This window comes from Diabrotica virgifera, chromosome 3 (genome assembly GCF_917563875.1).
Source record: "Diabrotica virgifera virgifera chromosome 3, PGI_DIABVI_V3a".
NCBI lineage: Eukaryota > Metazoa > Arthropoda > Insecta > Coleoptera > Chrysomelidae > Diabrotica > Diabrotica virgifera.
In genome coordinates this window covers 94,273,383-94,301,170 of record NC_065445.1, presented here as the reverse complement: position 1 = coordinate 94,301,170, position 27,788 = coordinate 94,273,383, and the positions used below count along the sequence as shown (strand labels likewise).

The 27,788-nt window shown below is 33.8% G+C and overlaps 1 protein-coding gene across 1 annotated transcript in view; it reads right to left on the bottom strand.

The window, feature by feature from the left end:
* Positions 1–655: 655 nt before the first annotated feature.
* LOC126881943 (GILT-like protein 1) overlaps positions 656–27,788 on the bottom strand; it is a 166,865-nt gene continuing 139,732 nt past the window's right edge. Inside the window, exons 3-4 of the mRNA XM_050646680.1 lie at positions 19,690–19,963; positions 656–6,080 (exon numbers count right to left, since the gene is read on the bottom strand). Coding sequence (XP_050502637.1) covers positions 5,836–6,080; positions 19,690–19,963 — 519 coding nt within the window. The 3' untranslated portion in view covers positions 656–5,835. The remainder of the gene's footprint in view (positions 6,081–19,689; positions 19,964–27,788) is intronic.

The window sequence follows — 27,788 nt, the reverse complement described above, 5'->3', positions numbered from 1 at the left end:
GTTTCTGGAGATGATCATGAATTTGCTCATGAATTTAAATTCACGTTTTTAGTAATCAATTTGTTTATTAATTATATCAAACAATATGTTGTGTCATTTTAACCTGTATATGTAGGTACTCACACGTTTAGAATGAAAAGACTTTTTATTGTATAAACATGAGAAAAGCACTGATATGTTTGAATGGTTTAGCCACTAACAAGAGCGGACTTGTGGGACTTGTGCGGATCTCATATTATGATTTTCAACATTAATGGACTTACACAGATTTCATTTTCACAATTTTAGCAAAATCTAGTAAACTATGATAGAAGAAAACAGAGCCGTACATAACTTTCGGATAATGCTAACAGATGCCATCAAAAGTCTAAAATTGAATATTTTGGACTTATGCATTTTTCATATTAGGCCGACCTATAGCACTCATGTATGCATTACTTAACCTTGCCTTCGTCAATATTTCAAAACAATATTTTTAAAGGTACTGTATCATAGGTCTTCTCCAAGTCAAGGAACACTAAATGGTTAGTAAATTTCTGGGTGTTCTTTTTCCATAATACGTGGTGAAGTTAACAAATGTCATACAAAGTTCGTACGTGTAATCTTATCTACTAATTTCTTCTTGAAAATAGAAAATAGAAAAAAAAGAAACACGATTTCTATATTGGATTTTATTGAAAAATACAATTATTAATGTTACATACATCCCGCCACAAATGGAGAAACGGAAATAAAATAGTGATATTGCAATTACCAGAAAGAAACATAATTAGGTACATCGATTTAATATTTATTATAATTTTTAAACTAGATACATACAATTTAAGGCAGAAAACAGTCACATTTAAAGGCATACTAGGTAGGTAGGTATAAAGAATCTATGAAAGAACTTTATAACAAACAATAAACATTAGGTACCATCAGAAATTTTAACGATAGCATTTATATTATAGCTATAATAGACGTATATATTATGTATAACTGTTAATTTTAACATCCAGTAGTCCTTTTAGCTATTTAGCTGATCTTTTTATTTAATAGTAGAATTTGTTTTAAAGTTCTTTAATTTATATTATTTTGTTGAATATTTTTCCCGACAAACAAATAATCTTATAAGTTAAATTTAATAATAGGGTGACACTTTTTTAAATACTATAAATTAAACAACACCGTGCATTCGCTAATAAAAACTACAGTTTACACGCGATTTTTCTGTTAAATATCACTAGAATTGGTACAAGGGGAGACAATAAATCATAATCATTTTAGAAGACTCTTTCATTTCTTTCTTGTTTTAGTAGGCAACCAGTTTAACGACACACCCAGAGATAACACTTGCGTCAGTTGAAAAATGAACTCTACCAGTGACCAAAAATTTTCAAGGTCTAAATAACTTACAAATAGATATTTAAGCTTTGTGACAATATAACAAATACTGTGTAACCTATTAGGTGCTCTCGATATTCCGAAAATCGGAAAAGTATGCTAAAGTGATGGTTACAACGGGTATTAGGTCTAATGACACTTTCATTATGACACTTTCAATAGTCACTCCAAGCAGTAATAGATTCCTCTCATCTTCTTGTCTCATTCACGTAAACCTGCGTGTAAACGTTCCTGTGTGTGTAAACATAAAGACGGAATCCCATGGAATGTGGCGTGCCATGTGCCATTCTTCGCCAGTTCACGTAGGCAAACAGAAGTAGAAAATATATAATAGTGAAAAGGAAAGGGAGTACAGTTGGCGCCCAATGTTAATCTAAAATTAAAAAATATTTTTTTTTTTCGATGGAATACGTCCACTCAAGTATTGCAGGTACACCGTCAATGTGGGCGATAGCTATTTTAGTATACATATATTCGGTTTCATAACGACTTACGACGTTGTCCGACTCCCAAACGCCACTGTATTCTGTCCTGAGTTAGGTCTTCATTTAGATTTCGAGCGCTAATCGCTTTCCTAACTCCCAGATTCCAGCTCTGTGGTGGTCTTCCTCGTTTTTTCTTCTCTGGGGATTGCCACATTATAGTTTTTTTAGGTAGTTTAGTAAGTTGGTTAATTCATGCAATGATATAAATTCGAAGACAACGTCGTTAGACCACTCCATAGCAAAATTATCACGGCACTGATCGTACCAGTCCCTAGCCGATCGAAAGGGTTGGAGAGGTACGTACCTAGTCTGTATCAGCTTCTGACTTCCTTTAGATCTTGATCATGTACCGACAAAGGATGAGAGACTTCGCGCCGATCCATAAATATAGGGTTCGGTCCTAGCTTAAGGGCCGTAAACCACAAATTTTGAGGGAAATTACGCTATTTCACGTTACATTGACTCCCGTCTTTAGTTTTTATCTTATTCTATTACATATTTTATATTTCTCGTGGCGTGCCGCTCAACGTTCCGTTGGACCCCAGCTTAATACGTTCTTGTAACCATTCAAACAGTGGCGTAATTAGAAAAACTTGTTATTAGTTTTCTCTATTCATCCTTATTCCTGTAGGTACTTCCTGCTATTTTGTGATTCTTGCTCAACTACGCTACTATTTGCGTACAAGGTGTTTTAAAATACTATCTGATCTATGTATCAATATCAGTCTTTCTTTGATTTGTATTTGACCCAAAAAAATAAGATGATTTTTAATAATATTCCTTATATTCTAACAAACCTTTTATGAAACACCCTGTACTGTTCATCAAAAATATGTTAATTATTGATATAGGTATCTGTTTATCAATTAATGTTTAAGTCCCTAAGGCAATCTGCAACCGCAAAAATTTTAATTGTTTTATTACAGACATACAGTAAGTATCACGCTAGTAGACAGATGGGTACCTAATTGCTAGACTTGGGCTAATCTGGCCAGAGACATGGTAAGGATAGACCGGGCTAGTCATATGCCACTCTATGCATTGAGGTGTAAAGCCGACATAGGATTGAGTGATCTAGCCATCTTTGTCTGTCACATGCGCGGGATCGTTTGGTTAAAAGAGATAGATAGACCACCGATCACTGTTTCCATGCTGTTTTCGCGTTACGATTTTTTGGTGAGTATGCCTTGTCTACGCTTAATATGTCAATGAATCTGGCCCGTTATCACCTGTGACTTTCATGTCTGATCATGGCATGTGATTCTCATGGAACTATTCAAAATAATTGTTTTTCCATACAAAAAATACCTTAATTAATATTATTGTTAATTGTTACTGCTTTAAAATAACTTTATTCAAAGACTAACAATACATATTACAATACTCTATAACTTTTACAACTTTAACACAAGACAACGATAAACTTCAATTCCTGTTCTATAGACTATCAACAATGTCAACATTTTATGTTTATGATAGGGCATTTCAAGACTTTTATGTCATTTATGTCACCGCCGCGCCTGGAGGCAATTAATAAGTGTATTCGCAGAGACAGTAGAGAGATTTTAGACCCTCTACTTTTTGACGTACGTTAAACGTAAAACGTTATACTTGTCAATACTTGTCATGCGCACTGAGTGATAAATAAGGGATAACGTGTTTGCTTAAAATAGTTTTTGAAACCCTTCAGAAAATACACACTCAGATTAACGTTAATTGACATTTGGCAAACGTAACCTATAAAACGGCAGTTGTATGCTATAACGGCTATAACTTTTTTTTGAATTATTTGCCATAATGGAAGAAAATGTATTAAGACGTTCACCAAAGACAATTTACTACTTTATGAACACAAAACATCCATCCTAAGTTTAACAAGACAGTGTCAGATTTCTCAAGAAATGGTGTAATTTAGAATTATTCTACCAGGGTTGCCAAGAAGATTATATTCAATTATATACTATGTTTATTACCTGATAGCTTTTAAGAAAAACAAATTTTGATTACAATTTTATAGATCGTTACTATATTTTTTATTCTAGTTGTCTTTGGTTCAGCTCATATGACTTTTTTTTTCGTTTTTTATGATTTAGATTTATGACATTTGGCAATCTTACAAATACGTAATCCCTTAATAACGCGAACCTTATTTCTACCTAAATAAGGGGATACCTTATCCGCTAATAAGGTAATACGTTATTTTTCAGTTAATGCGCATGAGCAGAATAGCGTATAACGTTTAACGTTGCTGAAATAAGGGGCTTAAAAACTCTCTAGTAAGGGGCTAGTCGACGACAACTGGAGCATGCCATGACTAAAAGTCCGCGTCGGGGTCCGCGAACGAACATATTTTATTTGTTTATATTTTTTGACATTGTGTTTCTTAAATTTTTTGCCTCTGTAATAGTTATTTATGTAGTTGTCTTTTGCGAACATTTTGTTGTTGATTTTGTGTAGTTTTAGTTGTAAAAGTAACTGAACGACTGTATTTAGTTTTAAGCAGTGAATAAATAAAGATGATTGATTATTTTCGAAAGTTGTTGGCAGACAATACAAATGTTGCTAGTAGCACAGAATAAATAACCATATATAGCACAGAATAAATAACCATGTGGTTATATATTCTGTGCTAGTAGGTAGTCACAATCACTGAATAGGGCTTTTCATTCACAGTCATTTGTTTCGAGCTTCTGTCATATGTTGTATAATCCGTGTATATTTTTATTATACACGGATTATACGACATTTGACAGAAGCTCAAAACAAATGACAATCGATGAAAAGCCCTATAGTTTACACCCTTTAATATCCAGTTTCCAATTTTTTGAATTTTTACCTCGTTTAAACGCATCTTTTACGTCAAAGTGACGTTACCAGTGGCGGACCCAGAATAGGTTGATTAAAATTAAAAAATCAAAATAAAATAAATCTATTTTACAAAATTTAACAAAACGGAAAGTATAGAAAGGCATGTTTTTTTTTTAAATAAAATTGAATTAAAATTATTGAGTTTGGTGATTACTTTTGGTTTTGCTCGTGGTATAAACGGCATTTTGGACGCTTTTAATAACTTCTTATTTTATTTTTCAATACGCACTAAAATTTTTGACAAGCAATTTGACATTTAGTAAATCCGTACAGCACTGCGATTTTACAGTATTACAATATAAAAATAAAGGTGTAAACAATTCAGTGATTGTGAGTGTACAGTAGTTAGTTATTTAGCATTTTAATAGGACCTTTTATAGCTTTATTATTATATTTAATCATTGTTTTTGTCTCTCAGATTAAAACTTATTTAGTTCAGTTGGTTTTATGCTTAAAATGAAGCATTGAAGGTAACCAATAAAACTGAACTTGTATCACGCTTTATTACTTCGCATTCCTCACTTCAATACACAACAGAAATAAAGCATATTATCGATTCTTTTAGTAAAAATGTTAAATTAATCCTTGTACAAAACAAAATTACAAAAAAACGCAACTAAAATGATCTAAAACACATTAAGAACTGATACAAAATATTTATGTTTGCCTCTACGCTGTCAGATTGATTTAAAATTGACAGCATGTTGGAATGGCCTACGGTTTCTGTACATTTTCTGACGTTTGAGACGTCACTAGCTAGACATAAAAGTAAACAGTGCAACAAGTGCAGGGTCCAGCACTCTTAGCGGATAACATTTATTAGCTCAATGTACCCGTGTGCCTACTAACGTGGCTGTTACTGTATATATATTCATTATGTTCAATCACCTACTAGACGATGCGAGGAAATGTTTCCTTAGTTTAATTAGGGTACAGTAATTTCAAAGTTAGGGTTTGGTTATCTACAAGCTTACAAGGAAAAGGTGGGACGGATTTAAGTTATGGTATGGCTAATACAACTAGTGGCACAAAATCGCTAAAAAAAACTATGGATCTTGGATTTCTACGGTTGCAGAACCAAGTCAAAACTACTCTTCTAGTATAATGTAAATAATACGGCCATTGATATTAAAGATAAACTAAAAGTAAAGGTGCCAGCACTTGAACATACATCTGGCTTGTCGTCTTGGATATACTGACAAAGAGCTTTAATGAAATTGGTCTGCGCTAAATCATTGTCGCTTTGTTTATACTCTCCATTGAATACGATGGTGGGTACAGATTTTAGCGGCTTTTGGATTGCATCTGTAGCCTTACCGAGAAGAGCAAGGTAATTTGCAGCTGAAAACAGAAAAACTAGATTAAATATACAACATATTAAAATATTACTGAAAAATAAATCTTAAAAATACATAATAAAATTCAAAAACTATGCCTTCGCACTAGCGATAGCTTCGATATGGCAGCATACTGAAATTAAAGCCCAACTATAGCCTCAGATTTTCTTAACATTTTGTCTTTCGATTCATTCGCTTATGTTGGATAATAAAAAAGTTAGGTACTTTAACAACTGGCCATGTTCGTCATCAGTACAGGGTGTTTTCTAAATAAGTGCGACAAACTTTAAGGGGTAATTTTACATGAGAAAATAATGACAATTTGCTTTATAATCATATGTCCGCAAACGCTTCGTTTCCGAGATACGGGATGTTCAATTTTTTTACAAACTGACGATTTATTTATTGCTTTAAAACCAGTTAAGAAATGCAAATGAAATTTGGTGGGTTTTAAGACGTAGTTATGGCACATTTTTTAATATACAATTAAAAATTGTTTATTCACCATTGGCGTGCGTACGGGTAATATTATCGGTCATATTACCCGTTTGCGCGCCAATGGTGAAAATTAAATTCTTAATTGTATGTCAAAAAATGTGCAATAACTACGTCTTAAAACCCACCAAATTTGATTTGCATATCTCAACTGGTTTTAAAGCAATAAATAAATCGCCAGTTTGTAAAAAAAATTAACATCCCGTATCTCGGAAACGAAGCGTTTCGGAAGTATGATAATAAAGCAAATTATCATTATTTTCTCATGTTAAATTACCCCTTAAAGTTTGTCGCACTTATTTAGAAACACCCTGTATTGATGACGAACATGGCCAGTTGTTAAAGTACCTAACTTTTTTATTATCCAACATAAGCGAATGAATCGAAACAAAATGTTAAGAAAACCTGAGGCTATAGTTGGGTTTTAATTTCAGTACTTTATAAATCCTAGAATAATCCACAGGGTGATGCGAACTTTGAGAAGAAAACACAGTTTGATTCGTACACCCACTATACAATGACAGTTTGACTGTCTAGCAACAATATTATTACAGCGATATTGTCAATGAATAAGGTATATATAATAAGGTAACTACTATAACGTGGTAAAAAATCACTTAAATCGGACAACAGGTTTAGGAAATTCGAAACATCAAAAATGACCAAATTTTTAGTGGATCGATTTTTTTGCACCGCAGTGTAGATAATGCAGCTATTAATTAACACTTTCGCAGCGGGTGATTTTTACGCAAATTTTCCCGTAATTAACCCGTAACCACCTAGTAAGTGTAACAACTGACGAAGCACCAAATTTAAGAGGAGCAAATATTGTAATGTTGAGAAAACTTAAAGATTACATAGTTCATGAACAATTTCCAGAACATGATTTATTAAAAATAAAATAAAATTTTTATTTTTAATTCAGTTGCAATGCGAAGGCAAAACAATCTTACTTTTCAATTAAAATACGGAGCGCAGTCCAGTCCCTTGAATCGCGATTTTCGGCTCTTATTAGAGCCTCATCGGAAAGAACGTAGGCTTGTTCTCCATATCACAATTGATCCGCACTGAGAGGTTCTCCCACCCATTGCAACTGAAATGAAAATATTAGGTGACTAGCGTCATCTGGCAATTAAAAGATGAAGTATTCGATCCTAATAGCATTATTAATAATATTTAGAAAATATTAAAATATTACTAAAAGATTTTTAAATCGAAAACTTATTGGTCCATTTCCTTGGTAACATCTCCAAGGCTTCTAAAATTTGCAAGCCAAATGGATGCTGAAGCAAAGAAGACAAGAGGGAATTCAAAAAACTTACAATTCACGACCCCGTCTGTTCAGCTGGTAAATTCCAACAGAAAATGGACCTAGTTACTCGAAGGAGTAAAGACCAATATAAAAATAAAATAAAATTTTATTTTTAATTCAGTTGCAATGTGAAGGCAAAACAATATCTCCCTCTTGTCTTCTTCGCTTCAGCATCCATTTGGCTTGCAAATTTTAGAAGCCTTGGAGGTGTTACCAAGGAAATGGACCAAAAGGTTTTCGATTTAAAAATCTTTTAGTAATATTTTAATATTTTCTAAATATTATTAATAATGCTATTACGATCGAAAACTTCATCTTTTAATTGGCAGATGACGCTAGTCACCTAATATTTTCACTTCAGTTGCAATGGGTGGGAGAACCTCTCAGTGCGGATCAATTGGGATATGGAGAACAAGCCTACGTTCTTTCCGATGAGGCTCCAATAACAGCCGAAAATCTCGATTCAAGGGACTGGACTGCGCTCCGTATTCTAATTGAAAAGTAAGATTGTTTTGCCTTCGCATTGCAACTGAATTAAAAATAAAATTTTTATTTTATTTTTATATTGGTCTTTACTCCTTCGAGTAACTAGGTCCATTTTTTGTTGGAATTTACCAGCTGAACAGACGGGGTCGTGAATTGTAAGTTTTTTGAATTCCCTCTTGTCTTCTTCGCTTCAGCATCCATTTGGCTTGCAAATTTTAGAAGCCTTGGAGGTGTTACCAAGGAAATGGACCAATAAGTTTTCGATTTAAAAATCTTTTAGTAATATTTTAATATTTTCTAAATATTATTAATAATGCTATTAGGATCGAAAACTTCATCTCATGATTTATTATTTTATTCACTGCATAATCCATCAGCAGGTATTGTTCAAAAATGTTTTGTAAGTAGACAACGTCATTTGAATTAAAACTAATATTGTTTATTTTATTCGTTCAAGAGGATTAAATCATCGTGCGTTCATATCAAAGTTGGAAGAGTTAAAGACAAAACTTACTGATGTCTTAAGGTACCACAATCAGGGCCGGCGATAACGGGCCTGCAAGGGATGCACTGCAGGCGGGCGCCCCTTTTTGGGGGCGCAAAAATGACCTTTTTTCTGTCGGTGCTATACAAAATACTAATTTAAAAGACACCAAAGAGCACCTATGCTTCTTTTGCAGGCGGGCGCCTTATACCCTAGCGCCGGTACTGACCACAATCATAGGATTAAAAGGTCTAAAAGGACTAAAAGGTTCTAAAAGGTCTACAAATTTAGAAAAAGTACTTAAAAGGTACTGTAAGTTAGGGGAGGAACTTGCGGCTTTATTTTTAGAAATAAAAAAATGCGACAAATTTGCTAAATTTATAAGTTTTGAACCTAAAATGAAACTCAAACTATTCATTGATCATATAAAAAAAATAATTAGTTCAATAATTATTTCCCTCATTAAAATCATTAAATAATGTATAGAAAATAAGTTTAAAATTTATAAAGAACAGCTTTGTAATTTGATGACAGAATTTGAAAATCGTTTCAAAGATTTTGAAGATATGTATATCATTTTCCATATCACTTCTAAGAAATCGTTTTTCAGTTCAAATTGATTTCGTACCATTCCAAACTTCCGAAAGTACATAGCTAAAATATTTCTAGTTCGACTTACATTTGCGAACAAACATTTTGAATGGTAAACATAAATAAAAATCCATTGAGGACCGGAAATGGTGATGACTTATTAGAAGCGACAATTAGAATAAATACTACAAAATTTCCACTCGAAATACAAAGAATTATGAACGAAAACATAAAACTAAACTAAAACTTTATACGAACCATTAAGAGCGTAGGCACAAAATTTTGGGCCAATGCGGCACCCGTTTTAACTTTTCAAATTTTAAAATAATTTCATGACAGTGATGACAGATAACTTGCAAGATGGCCGCTTTCGATTTTTAGTCGATAATTATCAATATTGAATAATTACTAAATCGGTAAAGTTTTAATTTATTTTATATGAATATAATTACAAAATACTACAGAATTTTACTTTTTGGCATAAAGGGTACCCCCCGTTAAGATAGGCAAAATGCCCTCACTCCCAGAATTCAATTTTATTAATTTTTTTACGTTCTATGCAACTAAAAAATGAGATTACGCGGATTTTTAGCTCGCCACCCCCTTACCCCTCCCCCACAGCCAAAAACGTAGATTTTTAGATTTAATTTTTTTTAGTTGGGTTCCAATTGATTTAAAAATTTCAAAAAATTGTAGCTGAGGCTTTTGCAAAACATATCCATTTTTTATGGACCCATAGGTCGAGTGTACATAACCTCAAATTTTTTTTTTAACTTTTTAAAAACCTATAACTTTTTTTTGGAGGGGGCTGCAGGTCCAATTTTTTTTGCATCTTGTGTATTTTATCAAAAGCTATTTTACTGATTTTTTTCAGATTTTTCCATCAGGTGCGCCATCTTGAAAAATCAAGAAAACTGTTTTTTTAGGGGGTTTTTGGGGATTTTCTCCACTTTATAGACTGCAACATAGATCAACTCAAGGTTTTGTTAATAGAATATGTATTTCAGAACAACATTAAGAATATGTATAATTTAAAATAACTGAGTATATTAGGATATTCAAAAATTGGGCGAAACACTTTTAAACCCCCCAAAATCCATGTTTTTTTAAAGTTTTGTAAGGATTTTTGCGGGTCTAATTATATTTTTTTGAGATCGATAGAGCCTGAATATTTTTTTTCATGTTTTTACGTTATATGTGATTAAAAATAAGACTAATCGCATTTTTAGCCCACCACCCCCTCCCCCTGTCCCCACAAAAAAGTCAATTTGTCTATTTTTTTTGTTTAGTTAAGTTGCAATTAATTTAAAAATTTTATGAGGCTTCTACAAAACATATCTATTTTTTATAGACCCGTAGGTCGAGTGTACAATACATATAACCTCAAAATTCCTTTTTTATTTTTTTAAAACGCATTTTTGACTTCCAATCAATATTTTTTTAAAACGTCCAATGAATTTACATCTCTCTCGCGGACGGCCGGTTCAATACGTGGTTAGCGCTCATTTTTAATTATTAAAAATAATAGTAATAACATAATGACAAAAATTTCTTCAGGCTCCTGCAGGGGTGGGCTTTAAACTTTGAGTTGGTCACTTTATGACTTTCATAATAATAATTTTTAATCGAGTTATTAAGCCCGCGTTTTTCAAATTTTAAATTGCATGTAACTCGACAACAGTCAATTTTATAGAAAAATCACAAGAGACCTTTTTTGCTCACGTTGATCCAGAGAATCTAAAACAAATTTGTTCTAAGTGAAAAAATTGATTTTTTGAATTCGTTTAAAAAATTGTTTAACAATTTTCCGACCGCGGTACGGCTTGGCACCATGTGGATTTGTTATAAGGACCTGTTTTTGAATAAGTTTGTGCAAAAAAATGAATCGAAATAATTTACCTAATGGGGACAAGCATACAGCATGAAATATTTGCATTATGAGCAAAACTAAGATGGTTAGGAAAACATTAAACGATAGATACTGTTGTAGATGCGAGTTGCGCAAACGGCAACATGACCATAGGCTGTTGTTCGCATGTCATTAGCTGCCATAATATAATATTTATCGCATGGAAGATATTTTACAAAAATCATCAAGCCAGCAGAATATCTTACAAAACTCTTTGACAATACAGATGTTATACCTGTAATAGACGAAGACAGCGATGAAGAATTTAGAACTGAAGTGTTATACCAACGAAACGAATATACTCTCCGAATACTCTACGAGTATATACGGAGCTTATTCTTTTTATGGTGTTTTACGTAGCAGTAAACGTGAATCAAAATGACATTATAATAGGCAGAGCAGAGATATAGGTTATGTAGATGGTACATGCACATGTTTGAATAATTAGATGTATAATGGAAGGTAATATTAGGGTACCTACTAAATACACACTAACAAAGAACAAAATGTTTTGATTCACAAAACGACAAGAACTAAGATATATTAAAATAATGTATTTTTCTTAAATTGATTATTCTGTTTTATTTTTGTTTTTTGTATCCTACCCAAAAAATATCACAATGACATCTTTACTTTATATAAAAATATTGCAAAAATTTGAAATTATTTTTGATTAATAGCAAGCTGAAAATATCTGAATAGTTTAACGGTGTCTAGTCGGACAAACTTTGATGTAGGTATGGAAACAGGGGAAGTTTTAATTGTGAAACATAATTTTAATTGTGGAACGTGCCATCCTGACAAGTTTATGATTGTGAAAACTAGCAGGTTGTTTTTAAGTTTATTCAATAGCAAATTATATAAAATATCCCTAAAAACTCAGTTATTTCAAATTATACCTACATTACCTTGAATTAATTTATTTTGAAGTCTATAACATGGAGAAAATCCCTAAAAACCACCGAACAAACCAGTTTTGCGGATTTTTGAAGATGGCGCACCTTACGGAAAAATCTGAAAAAAGTCAGAAATATAGTTTTTGATAAAATACAAAAAAACACAAAAAGAAATAGACATAAATCCATCACCAAAAAAATATACGTATTAAAAAACAAAAAAAAGAGGTTATAATATGTACTTACACTCAACCTTCGGGTCCATAAAAATAGATGTTCTGTAAAAGCCTCAGCTGTGCGTATGAATTTTTTAATTTATGATTTAATAATTATTAACTATTCCAAATGGGAAAAAAGCCACAATTTAACTAAAAAATGACCATTTAGAATAGTTAATTGCAAAAATGCCACAAAGAAATAGCTTCAGAATAACATTCATAATTTAGTTGCAAACCAACTTAAAAAAAAACGAAAAATTGATATTTTTGGCTGTGGGGGAGGGGGAATAGGGGAAGTGGGCTAAAATTGCGGTAAGTCTTAATTTTTTTAAATCATATAGAACGTAACAAAAAATAAAAAAAATATTCAGGCTGTATCGACCACAAAAAATATAATTAGATCCGCAAAAATTCTTACAAAACTTTAAAAAAACATGGTTTTTGGGGGTTTAAAAGTGTTTCGGCCAATTTTTGAATATCCTAATATACTCAGTTATTTTAAATTATACATAATCTATTAACAAAACCTTGAGTTGATCTATGTTGCAGTCCATAAAATGGAGAAAATCCCCAAAAACCCCCTAAAAAACAGTTTTCTTAATTTTTCAAAATGGCGCACCTGACGGAAAAATCTGAAAAAAATCAGAGAGATAGCTTTTGATAAAATACACAAAATCCAGAAAAAATTGGACCTGCAGCCCCCTCCAAAAAAAGTTATAGGTTTTAAAAAAGTTAAAAACAAATTTGAGGTTATGTACACTCGACCTATGGGTCCATAAAAAATAGACATGTTTTGTAAAAGCCTCAGCTACACTTGTGAATTTTTTGAAATTTGTAAATCAATTGGAACCCAACTAAAAAAAATTAAATCTAAAAATCTACGTTTTTGGCTGTTGGGGGAGGGGTAATGGGGGTGGCGAGCTAAAAATCCGCGTTATCTCATTTTTTAGTTGCATAGAACGTAAAAAAATTAATAAAATTGAATTCTGGGAGTGAGGGCATTTTGCCTATCTTAACGGGGGTACCCTTTAATTGATAATATAGCAAATTGCGTACAATATTTTTAATAATTAAAGTAAATAAATTTTAAGTCCACTCAAATACTTGCTATTCTATTACTGCCATCGATCACTTATATTCAATCTCGGTTAATTTGATTAATCGCGGCAGGTACAGTAAAATTCTTCTTTCAGTACAATAAAGTGCTACATTCCTGCCGCAAATGAGGGCAAATGAGTACAATAATGAATGACTTTAGTGACGGTTGGCGATAAAAAAAATTTTCGTCCTAAAATAATTTAAATTCAATGTACAAGGTGATTGACGGGTGTGATAAAGCTCAGTAGATCCGCTATAGTAATAGATAGCAATAAAAGTTAATGACAAAAATTGTAGCCAACTTTCAGCTTCACATTACGAAATTAGTTAGAATGTCACAGGGTGTTCGATAACATAGTGCAGACCAAACTTATGCTATTTTAAATGGAACAACCTATATTTTATTTTATATTCGAAATCCTCTTAACTTCCCCATCACAAAAATATAAAGGTCTGTTATGTTATATAAGGCTTTTACAAAGTTATAACCAATTTTTTATGAAAATCGTAACAAGTTCAGCTCCCTATATAAATAAAAATAAGCATAACAGCAATGGTTTATTGGTGTCATATTTTTTTGTTAAGTGTGAAAATTTTTAAGAATTGTTGATATTGCTAATGTTCCTTATATCGAATACAGGGTGAGTCAAAACGCAAGTACATTCTTTCCTCAGAAATTTTAAATGGAACACCCTGTATTTTATATCACCATCGAAAAGTCTCGTTACCGTACTTTAATTTTTGTATAATATTCCCTATGCCTAAATTTGTTAGTTTTCGAGATATTTTCATTTTTCAGAGCAGGTTATTAATTAGTATGCTCTATTTAAAATTACTGAGAAAATAATGTACATGCGTTTTGACTCACCATGTATTCGATATAAAGAAAATTAGCAATATCAACCATTTTTATAAATTTTGACAATCAACAAAAAAAATATGGCACCAATAAACCAGTGCTGTTATGCTTATTTTTATTTATACATAGTGTGACCAACTAGTCCGAAAATTCCGGGACATGGCCCGAATTACTAAGTCGTATCCCGGCGTCCCGGTCAAGGCTTCCGGGCCATCCGAATTTTCATCGTTTTGGTAAAATTCTATTTTGAAATTTTGAATACGTTTTTCTTCTAAGAATTCACATCAAAGTGGTGGGACGAAAAATATGGACAGCCGGAAAATTGCAACTTGGCATTGAAACCTTAAAAAATATTTTGTTCGTAAAATTTAATTTGAAATATGAATGTGTTGATTTTTACAAGTTCATTGAGGTCAATTTAAAATATGAATGGATTGATTTTTAAACGTTTTCTTCTCATTTTTAAGCAAATTCAATCATTCGACTATTCGACAAATATAATAGTAAGAAGTAATCAACATAAAAATGTTCTGAAGTTGTTTTCTTGTGGCATGTTTGACAATTTTATTTTTGATGGAATCAAGCCACAATTGGTTGTAATGATAATTACATTTTTATATTAACCTAAGGTTATATTTATATGGAAATTCAACATCATTTGATTTTCTAATTTTTTCTTTTTTGAGAACTATTTCCGGATTGGAAGTCGAAACGTCAAAAAGTAACAAAAATGCAATTCTCATTATAACAAATTGTGACTTAATCCCATCAAAAATATCACTGTCAACATAAAAATGTTAAATAATCAATAAAATGATGATATTCAAAAAAATGGCCCGATTTTCATTGAAAAGTCCCGGATCTTAGGTATTTTTTTCAGCTTTGTCCTGAATTCGACTAAAGAAGTTAGTCACACTATTTATACAGTAAGCTGAACTTATTACGATTTACATAGAACATTGGTTATAACTTTGTAAATACCCTGTATAACATAACAAACCTTTATATTTTTGTGATGGAAAAGTTAAGAAGATTTCGAATATAAAATAAAATATGGGGTGTTCCATTAAAAAAAAACAAAAGTTTGGTCTGCACTATGTTATCGAACACCCTATAACATTCCAACTAATTTTGTAATGTGAAGCTCAAAGTTGGCTACAATTTTTGTTATTAACTTTTATTGCTATCTATTACTATAGCTGATCTACTAAGCTTTATCACACTAACCAATCACTCTGATTTTGTATTTACCTGTACAGGTGTGCTGCGCAGTAATGAACGCAACCTGTATCAGCAGCCAGATGGCCGGTACGGCGTTCAAGGAAGTATAGGGAACAATATATGAAAGAATCAGCTGTCTTAAAATACTTTCTCGAAAGCGTTGCTAGCTCTCAGGTCTTAGACTATTATGTGTGAGACTCTCGAGATGCAGACCGATCTTCGCCAGAAGTCTATATCCAGTGCGAGCAACTTTGGTTCTGTTCGCTTATTTAGTTGCCAGGTTGGTTTCACATCCATACAGTACCACGCATTGAACGATGCTATTATACAGCTGTATTTTCTTTTCTTTTGATAGGTATGGTTTTTGACCAAAGTAGTGAATTCAAAGATCCTATTATTTTCTTACCTTTCATGATTCTTTCCTCTATTTCGAATTGTGTCCTTCCACTTTGTTGGACTCTCGTTAAAACGTATACATAATCAGAGCTTGGTTCGATAACCATATCATCCTCTAGTTGTAACTCATTTTTCTCTCCTCCTATACACATATATTTGTTTTTCTATATATTGACGTAAAAGCCCCATTTTTTGTATTCTTGAAACAGCCAGTTTGTCATAAATATTAGATCATCTTTATCTTGGGCAATCACCACCTGATTGTCAGCAAGATGTAGCGTGTATAGTGTTGAATCATCCTTTTGCTGTATCCCCATGCCATAACATGATTTCCGCCATTTATTCAATCAAGACCTCATTTATATACAGTTTAAACAGTATCGGCAATAAGCTGCAACTCTGTCGTAGTCCCTTATTCGCCATGAAGCTATCGGATAATCTGTTGTTGGTTTTTATGTTTGATTGGGTGTTATTATAAAATTTTTGCACTGCTTTTATTAAAGTTATATTAATAGGGATTTTTCCAGGACTTGCCATAATTTACTTAGTGGTACAGTATCATATGGCTTAATTAAATCGACGAATAGTAGATCTATTTCTCTGTCTCTGGCTACTTTTTTTTTTCGTCGAGTTGGTTGAGCTTGAAGATGTGGACATGAATTTTAATTTTCTAATTTCACTATGTATAATTGTACCTATAATATATTTTTAATTACGAGATAATTTCACTTCTTGTAGAACTGAATCGTTTATTAAGGGGGGGAGTGTAACACTTATTCCAGCGTACTGTATAAGTGAAATCATAATATGATTTCTCATATTATGATCTAAAAAGTCTTTCAGGATTTAAAAAATTATTATTAATCAATATCATACATTGGGCTAATGCATTCAGTAATTATTAATATGAAATATGTTCATAGTAGGAATGAACGAAACTGATTGTAAGAATGAATAGAATTGCTTGTAAGAATAACCGTATTTATTGTGGGAATGAACGAAATTAATTGTAAGAATAAACGGAAATAATTGTAGAAATAAACGAAATACGTTAGGAGAAATAACACTGTTATTGACACAACGACTAGTCTTCGTCGGTCAATTAACGACGTTGTTGTTTCAATGAATAGTGTTCGTTGACTCAATGAGCAGAGTTCGTATTATCAATAAAGTGATATTATGGTATACATAATGAATATTCATCCATTCAATAAACGTAATACATTGGCTCAACTAACGAAAATAATGAATTGATGAACATCGCTTTGTTGTTCCAATAAAACCAAGAATTGGACTAATTTTAAGTATTGCGTTTGTTGTCTGAATTAACATTTTTATTGATATTACGTACCTTTTTCGTTGAGTGTAAGTGAGACTTAATCAGCCCTATCTATAAGCTGAGTTGGGCTAAGCTGGAGCTTAAGAGTTGTTTATGCAATCCATCATTACTCCACCACTTAGATTTATTTTACATCGTCGATCGAGAAGTTCTAACATTGGGCAATTCGAATTATATTATATTCGAAAAACACCCGTCATACTTTAGCCAGTTGGCTTATTGTATATTGTAGTTGGCCAAAGGCTAAAGGCTCTTGTATCAAGCCAATATCTAACCCTCCCTTACCAATAGTAAGTAATGCGGAAGTTGCCATACTTTGCTGAAGGTTGGCCTGTAAGGATTCTGACTGGGGTCATTATTAATTCAATATCTTCGGAATATCAAAACAAGACCATGCTTGGAGAATTTGCAATTAAATTGCTGACAGCTCGAAAAAAGGAATAAAACAAGAGGCAGCGCTGAAAAATCTCTTTGAATTTACTAAAGCTAGATTTTTCATAGTTGATTACTGTGAGTGTGTAGAGAAACATACTGCGGTCGTTCAAGCGAAACGTAGAACAGGGGTTACTGAGAGGGTATCAAAGTTGCTTTCCTACGAAGGTAATTAAATCCATTTACTAGGCTGAAAATCAGTACACACATTCTAAATTAAATATAAATAAAAGTTATTATAGTCGGTCAGTTGTATGACGGGACAGAGCCGGTCGATCGGTCCCAATAGTCGATTGAGGAAATGAAGCATTTTGGCTCGCAATTTTTTCGTCCAGCATGGATTTACTTGAAATTTTCACAGAATGTAGGGAATAGTCCAAGGATCATTTTCTATATCATGCCGCTATCATACGCTAAAACCTTGGGGGTTGTTGCCACCCCATCTCGGGAGTGGGAATTTTTTATTACATTTTAACCATGTAATTCGATGGAAAAAGTGATTCTAAGAAAAAAATGTTTGTTACATTTTCTTCATAAAACTAATATTTTTCGAGTTATTCGCGCTTGAAAATAACAGTTTTTCGACGAAAAAATCGACTTTTTAGAGGGTTTTTTGAGAATACCTCGAAAAATATTCTATATATTTTTGGCGATAAAAAGTTTCTTCAAAAATGATTTTGTAGAATTTTTAAAGAGCTATTAGACTGTGTAAATTAAATTCCGTACGATCCCTTAGTTTTTAATTGGGGCGGGTTTAAAGGGCTCGAATAAGGGAGTGTTTGCTGGTAAATAGAGGTTTTAAACAGCTATATCTTGCTAATTTTAGTCATTAAAAAAGCTACAATTTAGTAGTTTCTAATTTTTTTCGTATCTTCAGTATTTTCGGAGATATTTTGAAGTAAAAGGTGAAAAATACCAAATTGCAAAAAATCAATTTTTCTTTAAACTCCATTTTTTCCAAAATAAGGCATTTTAAATAGGTCAAACACCTTGAGTGTATTGATAATATAAATATAAAAGGAACTACAGAAAGGTGAAGACCAATTTTGAATTAGGAAGATAGTTAGGGGGTTGTTTTCACTGATTTTTTCGTAGAGAAAAGCAGTTACCGACATTTTTTTGATTATAAGTCGCTTAATTTTCATGCTAGAAACTTTTTTTTTGAAAGGTCTAATTGTATCCTCGATTATGCATGTAAAGTCGATTTTTCGTCGAAAAACTGTTATTTTCAAGCGCGAATAACTCGAAAAATATTAGTTTTACGAAGAAAATGTAAAAAACATTTTTTTCTTAGAATCGGTTTTTCATCGAATTACATAGTTAAAATGTAATAAAAAATTCCCGCTCCCGAGATGGGGTGGCAACAACCCCCAAGGTTTTAGCGTATGATAGCGGCATGATATAGAAAATGATCCTTGGACTATTCCTTACATTCTGTGAAAATTTCAAGTAAATCCATGCTGGACGAAAAAATTGCGAGCCAAAATGCTTCATTTCCTCAATCGACTATTGGGACCGACCGACCGGCTCTGTCCCGTCATACAGCTGACCGACTATAATAACTTTTATTTATATTTAATTTAGAATGTGTGTACTGATTTTCAGCCTTAGTAAATGGATTTAATTACCTTCGTAGGAAAGCAACTTTGATACCCTCTCAGTAACCCCTGTTCTACGTTTCGCTTGACCGACTGCAGTATGTTTCTCTACACACTCACAGTAATCAACTGTGAAAAATCTAGCTTTAGTAAATTCAAAGAGATTTTTCAGCGCTGCTTACCCGTCTAGAAGTGATTATTAAGCAGCAATCAAATTTTTTTACATATGCTTGTAATTATTAATTTTCAGCAGTATTCACTCTATAAAAAACTACTTACCATCGGTATGATTGGCACAGTTTTCAATATCCTGAAGATTGGAAACTGGATTGATTAATGCGCATTCAGTTGTTGGGAAGACCACTTTGGCTGTTTTGTCAGCTTTATCCATAAGACAGTTGATGAAACCTACGGCACCCTTGTTAAAGCCTTTGCCTTCGCTGGGTAAACCCTTGTCGATAAGTCTCAAAGCACATGCTTGAATTTTGTTGCCGTAACACTCGATCTCTCCGTGATGACATTCAAACTTCCAATCGGTTATGTCAAATGTTCTCTGAAAATTGAGGAAAACATTGTTACAATGAAAGAAACAATTAAATAAATATATATATATATATATATATATATATATATATATATATATATATATATATATACGAATTTCACTATTTTTGGGTATAGAAGTCAAACTGGGGCCTTAAAGTACACTATTATCCAATATTCAATATTTAAAATATTTAAAAGATACTATTTGTATATATATATTTATATATATATATATATATATATATATATATATATATATATATATATATATATATATATATATTCAAAATACAAAGGAACCCAAACTTTTCAAATCAAAATCTAGCGAATTATTTACTTCAATCTTAGTCTGACTGATGAGCCATCGAGCCATCTTATAGTGTTAACAAAATAATGGGTGATATATTAAAATTGCGGGTGTTTTGTATTTTCCAATAAAAGTACATGGCGCCATCTCTCTCTACAGCTACGGCTCTATAGCCCAAGTCGGGCCCTGGCCTCCCCCTCATCCGCCTCCAAGTATCTCTTTCCCTGGCTGCTCTCCACCCTCAATATCTCTTTAGCATCGGTTCTCACTTCGTCTATCCACCTCTTCCTTGGTCTTCCTACTGGCCGACGACATCCTACCATAATTCCGTCAGTGGTCTACTAGGTGTTCTGTCATTATCCATTCTTATAAGGTGACGTGCCCAACGCAAACTTTGTATTTTTACATAATTATTCTCCACACACTATTATGTAAATGGGTCCCAATATCCTCCTTAATCACATTCTTTCAAAATTATTAATAAGGTTAATTAAGTTAAGTATATTGTCTTTTCTGTCATGTTCCATGTTTCTACGCCATATGTTGCTATTGGTCGTATTAGTAGAGGAGGAAAGTATGCTAAGTACCCCGCACAAACCTTATGGAAATTAGGTCTCAGTGGATTTAGTTCATACTTCGGGAAAATACTCTTTGAAGTATTGTGATGAAAAGTTCTCATGGGCACAACTCGATCGTATGGAGGATTTTCAAAATATAGAGGCATAAACTCAGAAAATTATAAGATTTACTGGGTATTCCAATTCCTTGAGTTACTGGTTATCTGGCAACATGTAGAAGTTTGGATCAAAAAAAGTACTAGTAATCTAGGATTTTTTCCTGGCTATCCAATGATAACCTTTACTTTGACTTTGACCTTCAACGGACGTCATCTTCTAGAGTTTCGAGAGTTTTCGGCATTAAATTGATGTAAACAGATTACTCATGGGTTTTTGAGATCGCTAAACACGAATATGCCATCAGAATTGACCTCCGGAGCACTGCAAGGGACGTCATATTCTAGGGTTTCGATGGTTTTCGGCATTTAATTGATGCAAATGAATTACTGGAGGGTTTTTTGAGGTCGCTAAACACGAATATGCCACCTGAACCTGCTCCCGGAGCACCTGGTTTCCAAGGTCAATGAAAGGGGCTCCTGGAGTTTCGAGGGTATTCGGTACTACATTAATGCAAACGGAGTAATTATAGGTTTTTGGGGTTGCTGAATACGAATACGCCATCAGAACAGACACCGGAGCACCTATCGCCTAAGGCACGTCATCTTATGGAGTTTCGAGAGTTTTTGGTACTGAATTGATGTAAACGGATTGGTACACACCGAGTACTCGGAGGTTTTCTGAGTTGCTGTTCAAAGAAAGCGTTCAAATTAGTGAAAGTTTTTTTTTTGCTATTTGTAGATTTTTATTAAAATAACTATGTTGTGCTATTCAATTGTTTTAATTATTTATAAATATAAACTCAATTTATATCTGATAATGTTTTATTTTGATAGTGTTATTCATCGTGGTCACTAGATACTCCAGAGTCTTTTATCTAAGTCATATTCGTATTCAGCAACCCCAAAAACACAAGAGTAATCTGCTTGCATCAATTTAGTACCGAAAACTCTCGAAACCCCAGAAGATGACGTGCCTTAGGCACCAGGTACCCCGGTGTCTGTTCTGATGGCGTACTTGTGTTCAGCAGCCCTAAAAACCCATGAGTAATAACCATCTGCATCAATTTAATTCCGAAACCTGTCGAATCTCCAGAAGAAGTGCTGCCTTAGGCACCAGGTGCTCAGTGGGCCGAATCTGATAGCGTAATCACGTTTAGCAGCCCCAAAAACCTGTGAGTAATCAGTCTACATTAATTTAGTACCGAAAGCTCTCGAATCTCCAAACATGACGTGCCTTAGGCACCAGGTACTCCGATGTCTGTTCTGATGGGGTATTCGTGTTCAGCAACTCCAAAAACATATTAGTAATCCGTTAGCATCAATGTAGTACCGAAGACCCTCGAAACTCCAGGAGCACCTTTCATTGACCTTGGAAACCAGGTGCTCCGGGAGTCGGTTCTGGTGGCATATTCGTGTTTAGCGACCTCAAAAAACCCTCCAGTAATTCATTTGCATCAATTAAATGCCGAAAACCATCGAAACTCTAGAAGATGACGTCCTTTGCAGTGGTCTTGGCCACCACGTCCTCCGGAGGTCAATTCTGATGGCATATTCGTGTTTAGCGATCCCAAAAACCCATGTGTAATCTGTTTATATCAATTTAATGCTGAAAACCACCGAAACTCTAGAAGATGACGTCCGTTGAAGGTCAAGGTCAAAGTAAAGGTCACCATTGGATAGCCAGGAAAAAATCCTAGACTACCCGTACTTTTATTTAATCCAAACTTTTACATGTTGCCAGATAACCAGTAACTCAGGGAATTGGAATACCCGGTAAATCTTATAATTTTCCGAGTTTGAGCCACTATATCTTGAAAATCCTCCATACAATCGAGATGTGGCCATGAGATCTTTTTATCAGGATGCTTGAAAGAGTATTTTCTCAAACTATGAACTAAATCCACTGGGACGTAATTTCCATAAGGTTTGTGCGGCGTACTTTACAGTTACTCGAGCGTTATGGGGACCGATTGGGTTGTGAAGAGTAGGTCCTAAAACCAAAAAAAGTTAAATACAGTTTTCCATAAGGTGGGGGACTTTCCATTTTTTAATTTAATTTTCCATTTCCAACAATCGCTTTTTTCGATTATAGCGCCATCTATCCATAATTCGAAAAAAGGTCTCGAATAAAAGTTGCCTATTTTTACGTAAAGAATTTAAATCTGCAATAAAAATTGAGGGCACCTATTTAAGGTTTTAAAGTAACCCCCCAGCCCACCTCCGTGGGGGGTCGTCTTTGGTGCCATTCGATAGATTTTTCAAAAATATTGAATAAGTGTATTTTGCAGTTTTTCAATTTGATGATCATTTCGCGAAATATCGCGAGGTTCGTATTTAAAATTTTAAATTTAGCCCCCACCCCTCTCCGTGGGGGGGAGTCGTGTTTGGTATCATTCGATAGACTTTAAAAAAATATAAACACGTATTTTTTAAAAATGAATAATACCCCAGGCTGTGGGTGAAAAATAGGTCGATTTCACGATATAATTCAGGAATTTTTGAAACCTATCAGGTGTTGTAAAGGACGATGCTAGGAATAACTTCTACTAAAATGTAACCAAAAATATGGTGCGCTTTTTTTTTTCTATTGCGATTTTCATTTGGTAAATTTGCAATTTTTAATGATTTTTAATTTTGCAGTTTAGGATATTGATTTTAGAGAAAAACTTTTTAATAGAAAGTTGTAGTAAATTTAAAAACCTAAAATTTGAGCTATGGTAAGTTTAATTTCGTTAATTGGTTATTGCAAAACAGCCTGCGAAATGTCCAAAATGGCCGTTTTTTACAATTGCATTATTTATTGTACGAATAATTTTTTTTATTTTTTAAAGCTTTAAAATGAAGATCTTTCAATTCCAAACATAAAAAAAATCGAAAAGCTAGATTAACTAATTTGTTGCTTAGATATTATAAATTGTTTATCCCAAGAGGTCAAATGTCGAAGGCTATAACTTTTTGAAAAAAAATCTTAGAGAGTTGGTGAAACATCTAGTCTCCTTCTAAAGAGTTATATTTTCATATTCTCATGTAAATAGAAGCGTAAAACATTTTTAAACCTCTAATTTTCGGGTTTGAAAATAAGGGGGCAAATTTCGTTATAATCATTTAGAGCTGAAGCGGCCCTGTACATCCTATGAGTTTTTAACTTACAGATTATTGTTGCTGAAGATGTAACGAAGATTTATAAAATAATAAAAAATTTCTACGACCAACTGAAGCCGAGATAATTTTTGGGTTTGAAAATAAGTGGCAAATTTCGTTAAAAACATTTAGAGCTGAAGCGGCCCTGTACATCCTATGAGTTTCTAACCTACAGATTATTGTTGCTGAAGACGAATCGAAGATTTATAAAAAATTTTCTACAACCAACTGAAGCCGAGATAATTGTTTTTTATTTTCTTAAGTCGTAGTGCCTTTATTTATAACAATTAAAAAATTATTTTACAGTCATTGACTAAAGAAAGACATATATTATCTTAAAATAAAAATTATTATAAAATATAATTACATTTAATTATTAAAAATTATTTTTAAAGTCGATGCTTTTGCGAGCGGCCGAATTTTGCAATTCGCCCGGCTCGCTTCAAATCCGCGCGGTCGAAAAATTTTTACGTAACTTGTATTAAATTTTGACAGAAAACAATTTAATAATATTATCATTATAATATACAGCCTATTTACCACCCGTGTTTGTTTTTCTTGATAAACTTTTATATGTGAAATTTCATTTCTGAAAAAATATTATTACAAAAATTATACATATATATGAAATATATAAGTATATTTTTAATTTTTTCATTGTTATATAAATATATAACATGTAAATGTAAATAATAATGTTACTTCTTACTATAATATACAATATAAAACTTTTTCTTCTTGTAGTGACTATTCTTTTTGGATTTCACATATAAAAGTTTATCAAGAAAAACAGATACAGTGGTAAATAGACTGTATATTATAATGGTAATATTATTAAATTGTTTTCTGTCAAAATTTAATACAAGCTACGTAAAAATTTTCCGAGCGCGCGGATTTGAAGCGAGCCAAGCCAGGGCCGGACTGGCTCCTAAAAAAGGCGCCAACCCAAATTCTAAAAAAGGCGCCAACCCAATCTCTAAACAAAGGCGCCAGACCATCTTCTAAGCTTTTGCATCAAACTTTTTTGAAATCCTAGTGCATTAGGCCTGGATCCCGCGTACCAAAAAAAGTTGTATAATAGCAAGCTGAAAATTTGTTAATAGGTTAACGATGTCTAGTCGGATAAACTTGGATGTATGGGAACACTGGAATATGTGAAGTTTTAATTGTGGTAACAGGTTAAAAATTTGAAACGTCAGACTATGAAAACTGTCACATGTATTTTGTCGGACAGAACTTCCAATTGATTTGTTACCCACTCATTAAACTCTCATGCCAAAATCAGACTGACTTAATAAGTCAGACACGTAGAACATGTTAAATGACAGAAATTATGTTGGTGATAAATAGCAGTCTGATTTTTGCATAAGAGTTGAATGAAAGGGAAACAAATTAATTGGAAGTTCTGTCCGACAAAATACATGGGACGTTTTCGTAGTCTGACGTTCCAAATTTTTAACCTGTTGTACAATTAAAACTTTCCCTGTTCCAGTGTTCCCAAACACAACTACATCAAAGTTTGTCCGATTAGACACTGTTAACTTATTAACAAATTTTCAGCTTGCTATTATACAACTTTTTTTGGTACGCGGGATCCAGGCCTACATGTAAAGTAAATTAATATTACTTGTGAATTTTTTTAAGTTTAATATTAATTTAAAACCATAAAGTAGTTTACCATTTTTCAACTGCTTCTACAGAAGAATCTACTGGTTCAAAAACATTGATCAACAATCATGATAATTGGTGTTCAACAGAAGGTACTTTTAAAATTATTTCAAATTCTTAGAGCGCTCTAAAATAGCAGAGTAAACCTCGATAAAAAAAGCCGCAATCACACTGTTTCAGGTGATCCGTAAATGAGCAGTGAATGGCCTAATGTCAGTCGCTCCCAAAGGGAGCCCTCGGAGAACTGGCGAAAGTCCTTTGTAATTCAAGCCTTAGCGTGGGCAAGGGCTCACTGCCTCGCCGGACAGTATAATTCTCTCCTAATCGCGGGAACTATATGGATAAGTATTTAATCACTTAGGAAAAAATAAAACAAAACGAAGTGAGAATGGAGCGTGTCACCGGTGGTGGTGCAGCTTTAACAAGGTATGAATGAGATGATAAGGTGTTCATTCTAGTAAAGGGAACAAAGGAAAAAATTCTAAGCGAAGAGGGAAAGAGGAAGAAAGAGACTATGATCTTCGGAAGAATGGGATCTGTTCGAAGATCTCCGGTCAGTGGTAGGGACCTGACCAAGACGGATCTCCCAGGGGAGACAACCTTGCAAAGGAGCTCCTCACTTGGGGAGAAAAGACCTAGAGAGAAGGAGGAGAGCTCCGACATAACAGTCATGGTAAGAACAATGGATAAACTTACCATAGTTACAAATAATTTAGTGAAACTAATGTCCGACCATACAGACACGAAGGTCGAGATCAAGAATGAGGTAAAAAACTTAAAGATAGTCACCAAAGACATGGAGAGCAATCTCAGACAAGTCGCCCTCGGCAGCATTGAGAAACGAAATAGAATAGTAGAGCAAACCGGTGAGGAAGGAACGACTAAGGAAACGGCAGGAGTGTCCACACAGGTCGGCTTCGAAGAGTTCTTTCCAGAAAAACTTAGTGAAGAAGAGATAGAAATGATCGCAACGGTTCTGAACTCAGGAGAAAGAGGCTTTAAAAAATAAAGGACATTATAAAGTCGAATGGGAAGAAGCTCACTATAGGGTCGCCAAACCGGGAAGATAGAATAAACCTACATGCGACTTAGTAGTGGTCATGGATTCAGTGAGGGGGAAAGGTTCCACGACCTGACAAGGAAAAACAGGAACTGGAAGTATGTGCAGGAGGTACATACAGGAAAGGTGGAGTACTTCCAACTTAGTACTATGAGCACGATGACAAGGACGGGTCAGAAGGAAGAGAACCAGGAAAACCGTCAGACTATTTTCATGGTCCCTTTAGAGAAAGGGGTGACGGAAATCGACGGGGACAAGAGACTACTGGCAATTATTTCTAAATTGATGAAAGACATGGAGATACTGGGGACCAGAGAGGCGTCCCTAAGAGTAGTGGGGGCTACAAAGGTAGGAACTTCAGGAAGCTCCTGGAAGTTACATTTATGGGTATGGACTTTCACCTCGCGCAGGTCTATTATGAATGCGGGGAAAGTAGGATGGAGACGCAGAAGGTGATCGTGAAGGAAGGTATAAAATCCCATGCCGAGTTGCTCAAGCAAATCAAGGGTAGCCTAGACACAAAGAAGGAGGCGATTAGCATCACAAGCGCTAAGAATACTACGGACGAGGACTTCACCCTCAAAGTGGCAGGGAAAGAACAGGCCAAGCGCCTGAAGAAGAATATCGTGGCCCGCGCGGAGGAAGGGAAAATAGAGAAGGGAACACAAACGTCATGGTCGCACTGACACGCATCACAGCCAAGAAGCCCCTGGAAAGAAAACATATACCAATTGACTGGAACTCATGCAAGATTCGAGAGAGACTGCATGCCCAGCGCTGCTTTAGATGCCTGCAGTTCGGGTATAGTAAAACCGACTGCAAGGGAGAAAACATGACGGACTCCTACTACAGATGTGGCAAAGGGGGCACCAGGCACGATAGTGCAGTAGTGAGGCGACTTTTTGCCTCACTTGTAAAGAATCCGGTCACAGAGCCGACAGCTTACAGTGCCCGCAGTAAAAAAAAACTCATCCTCGAAA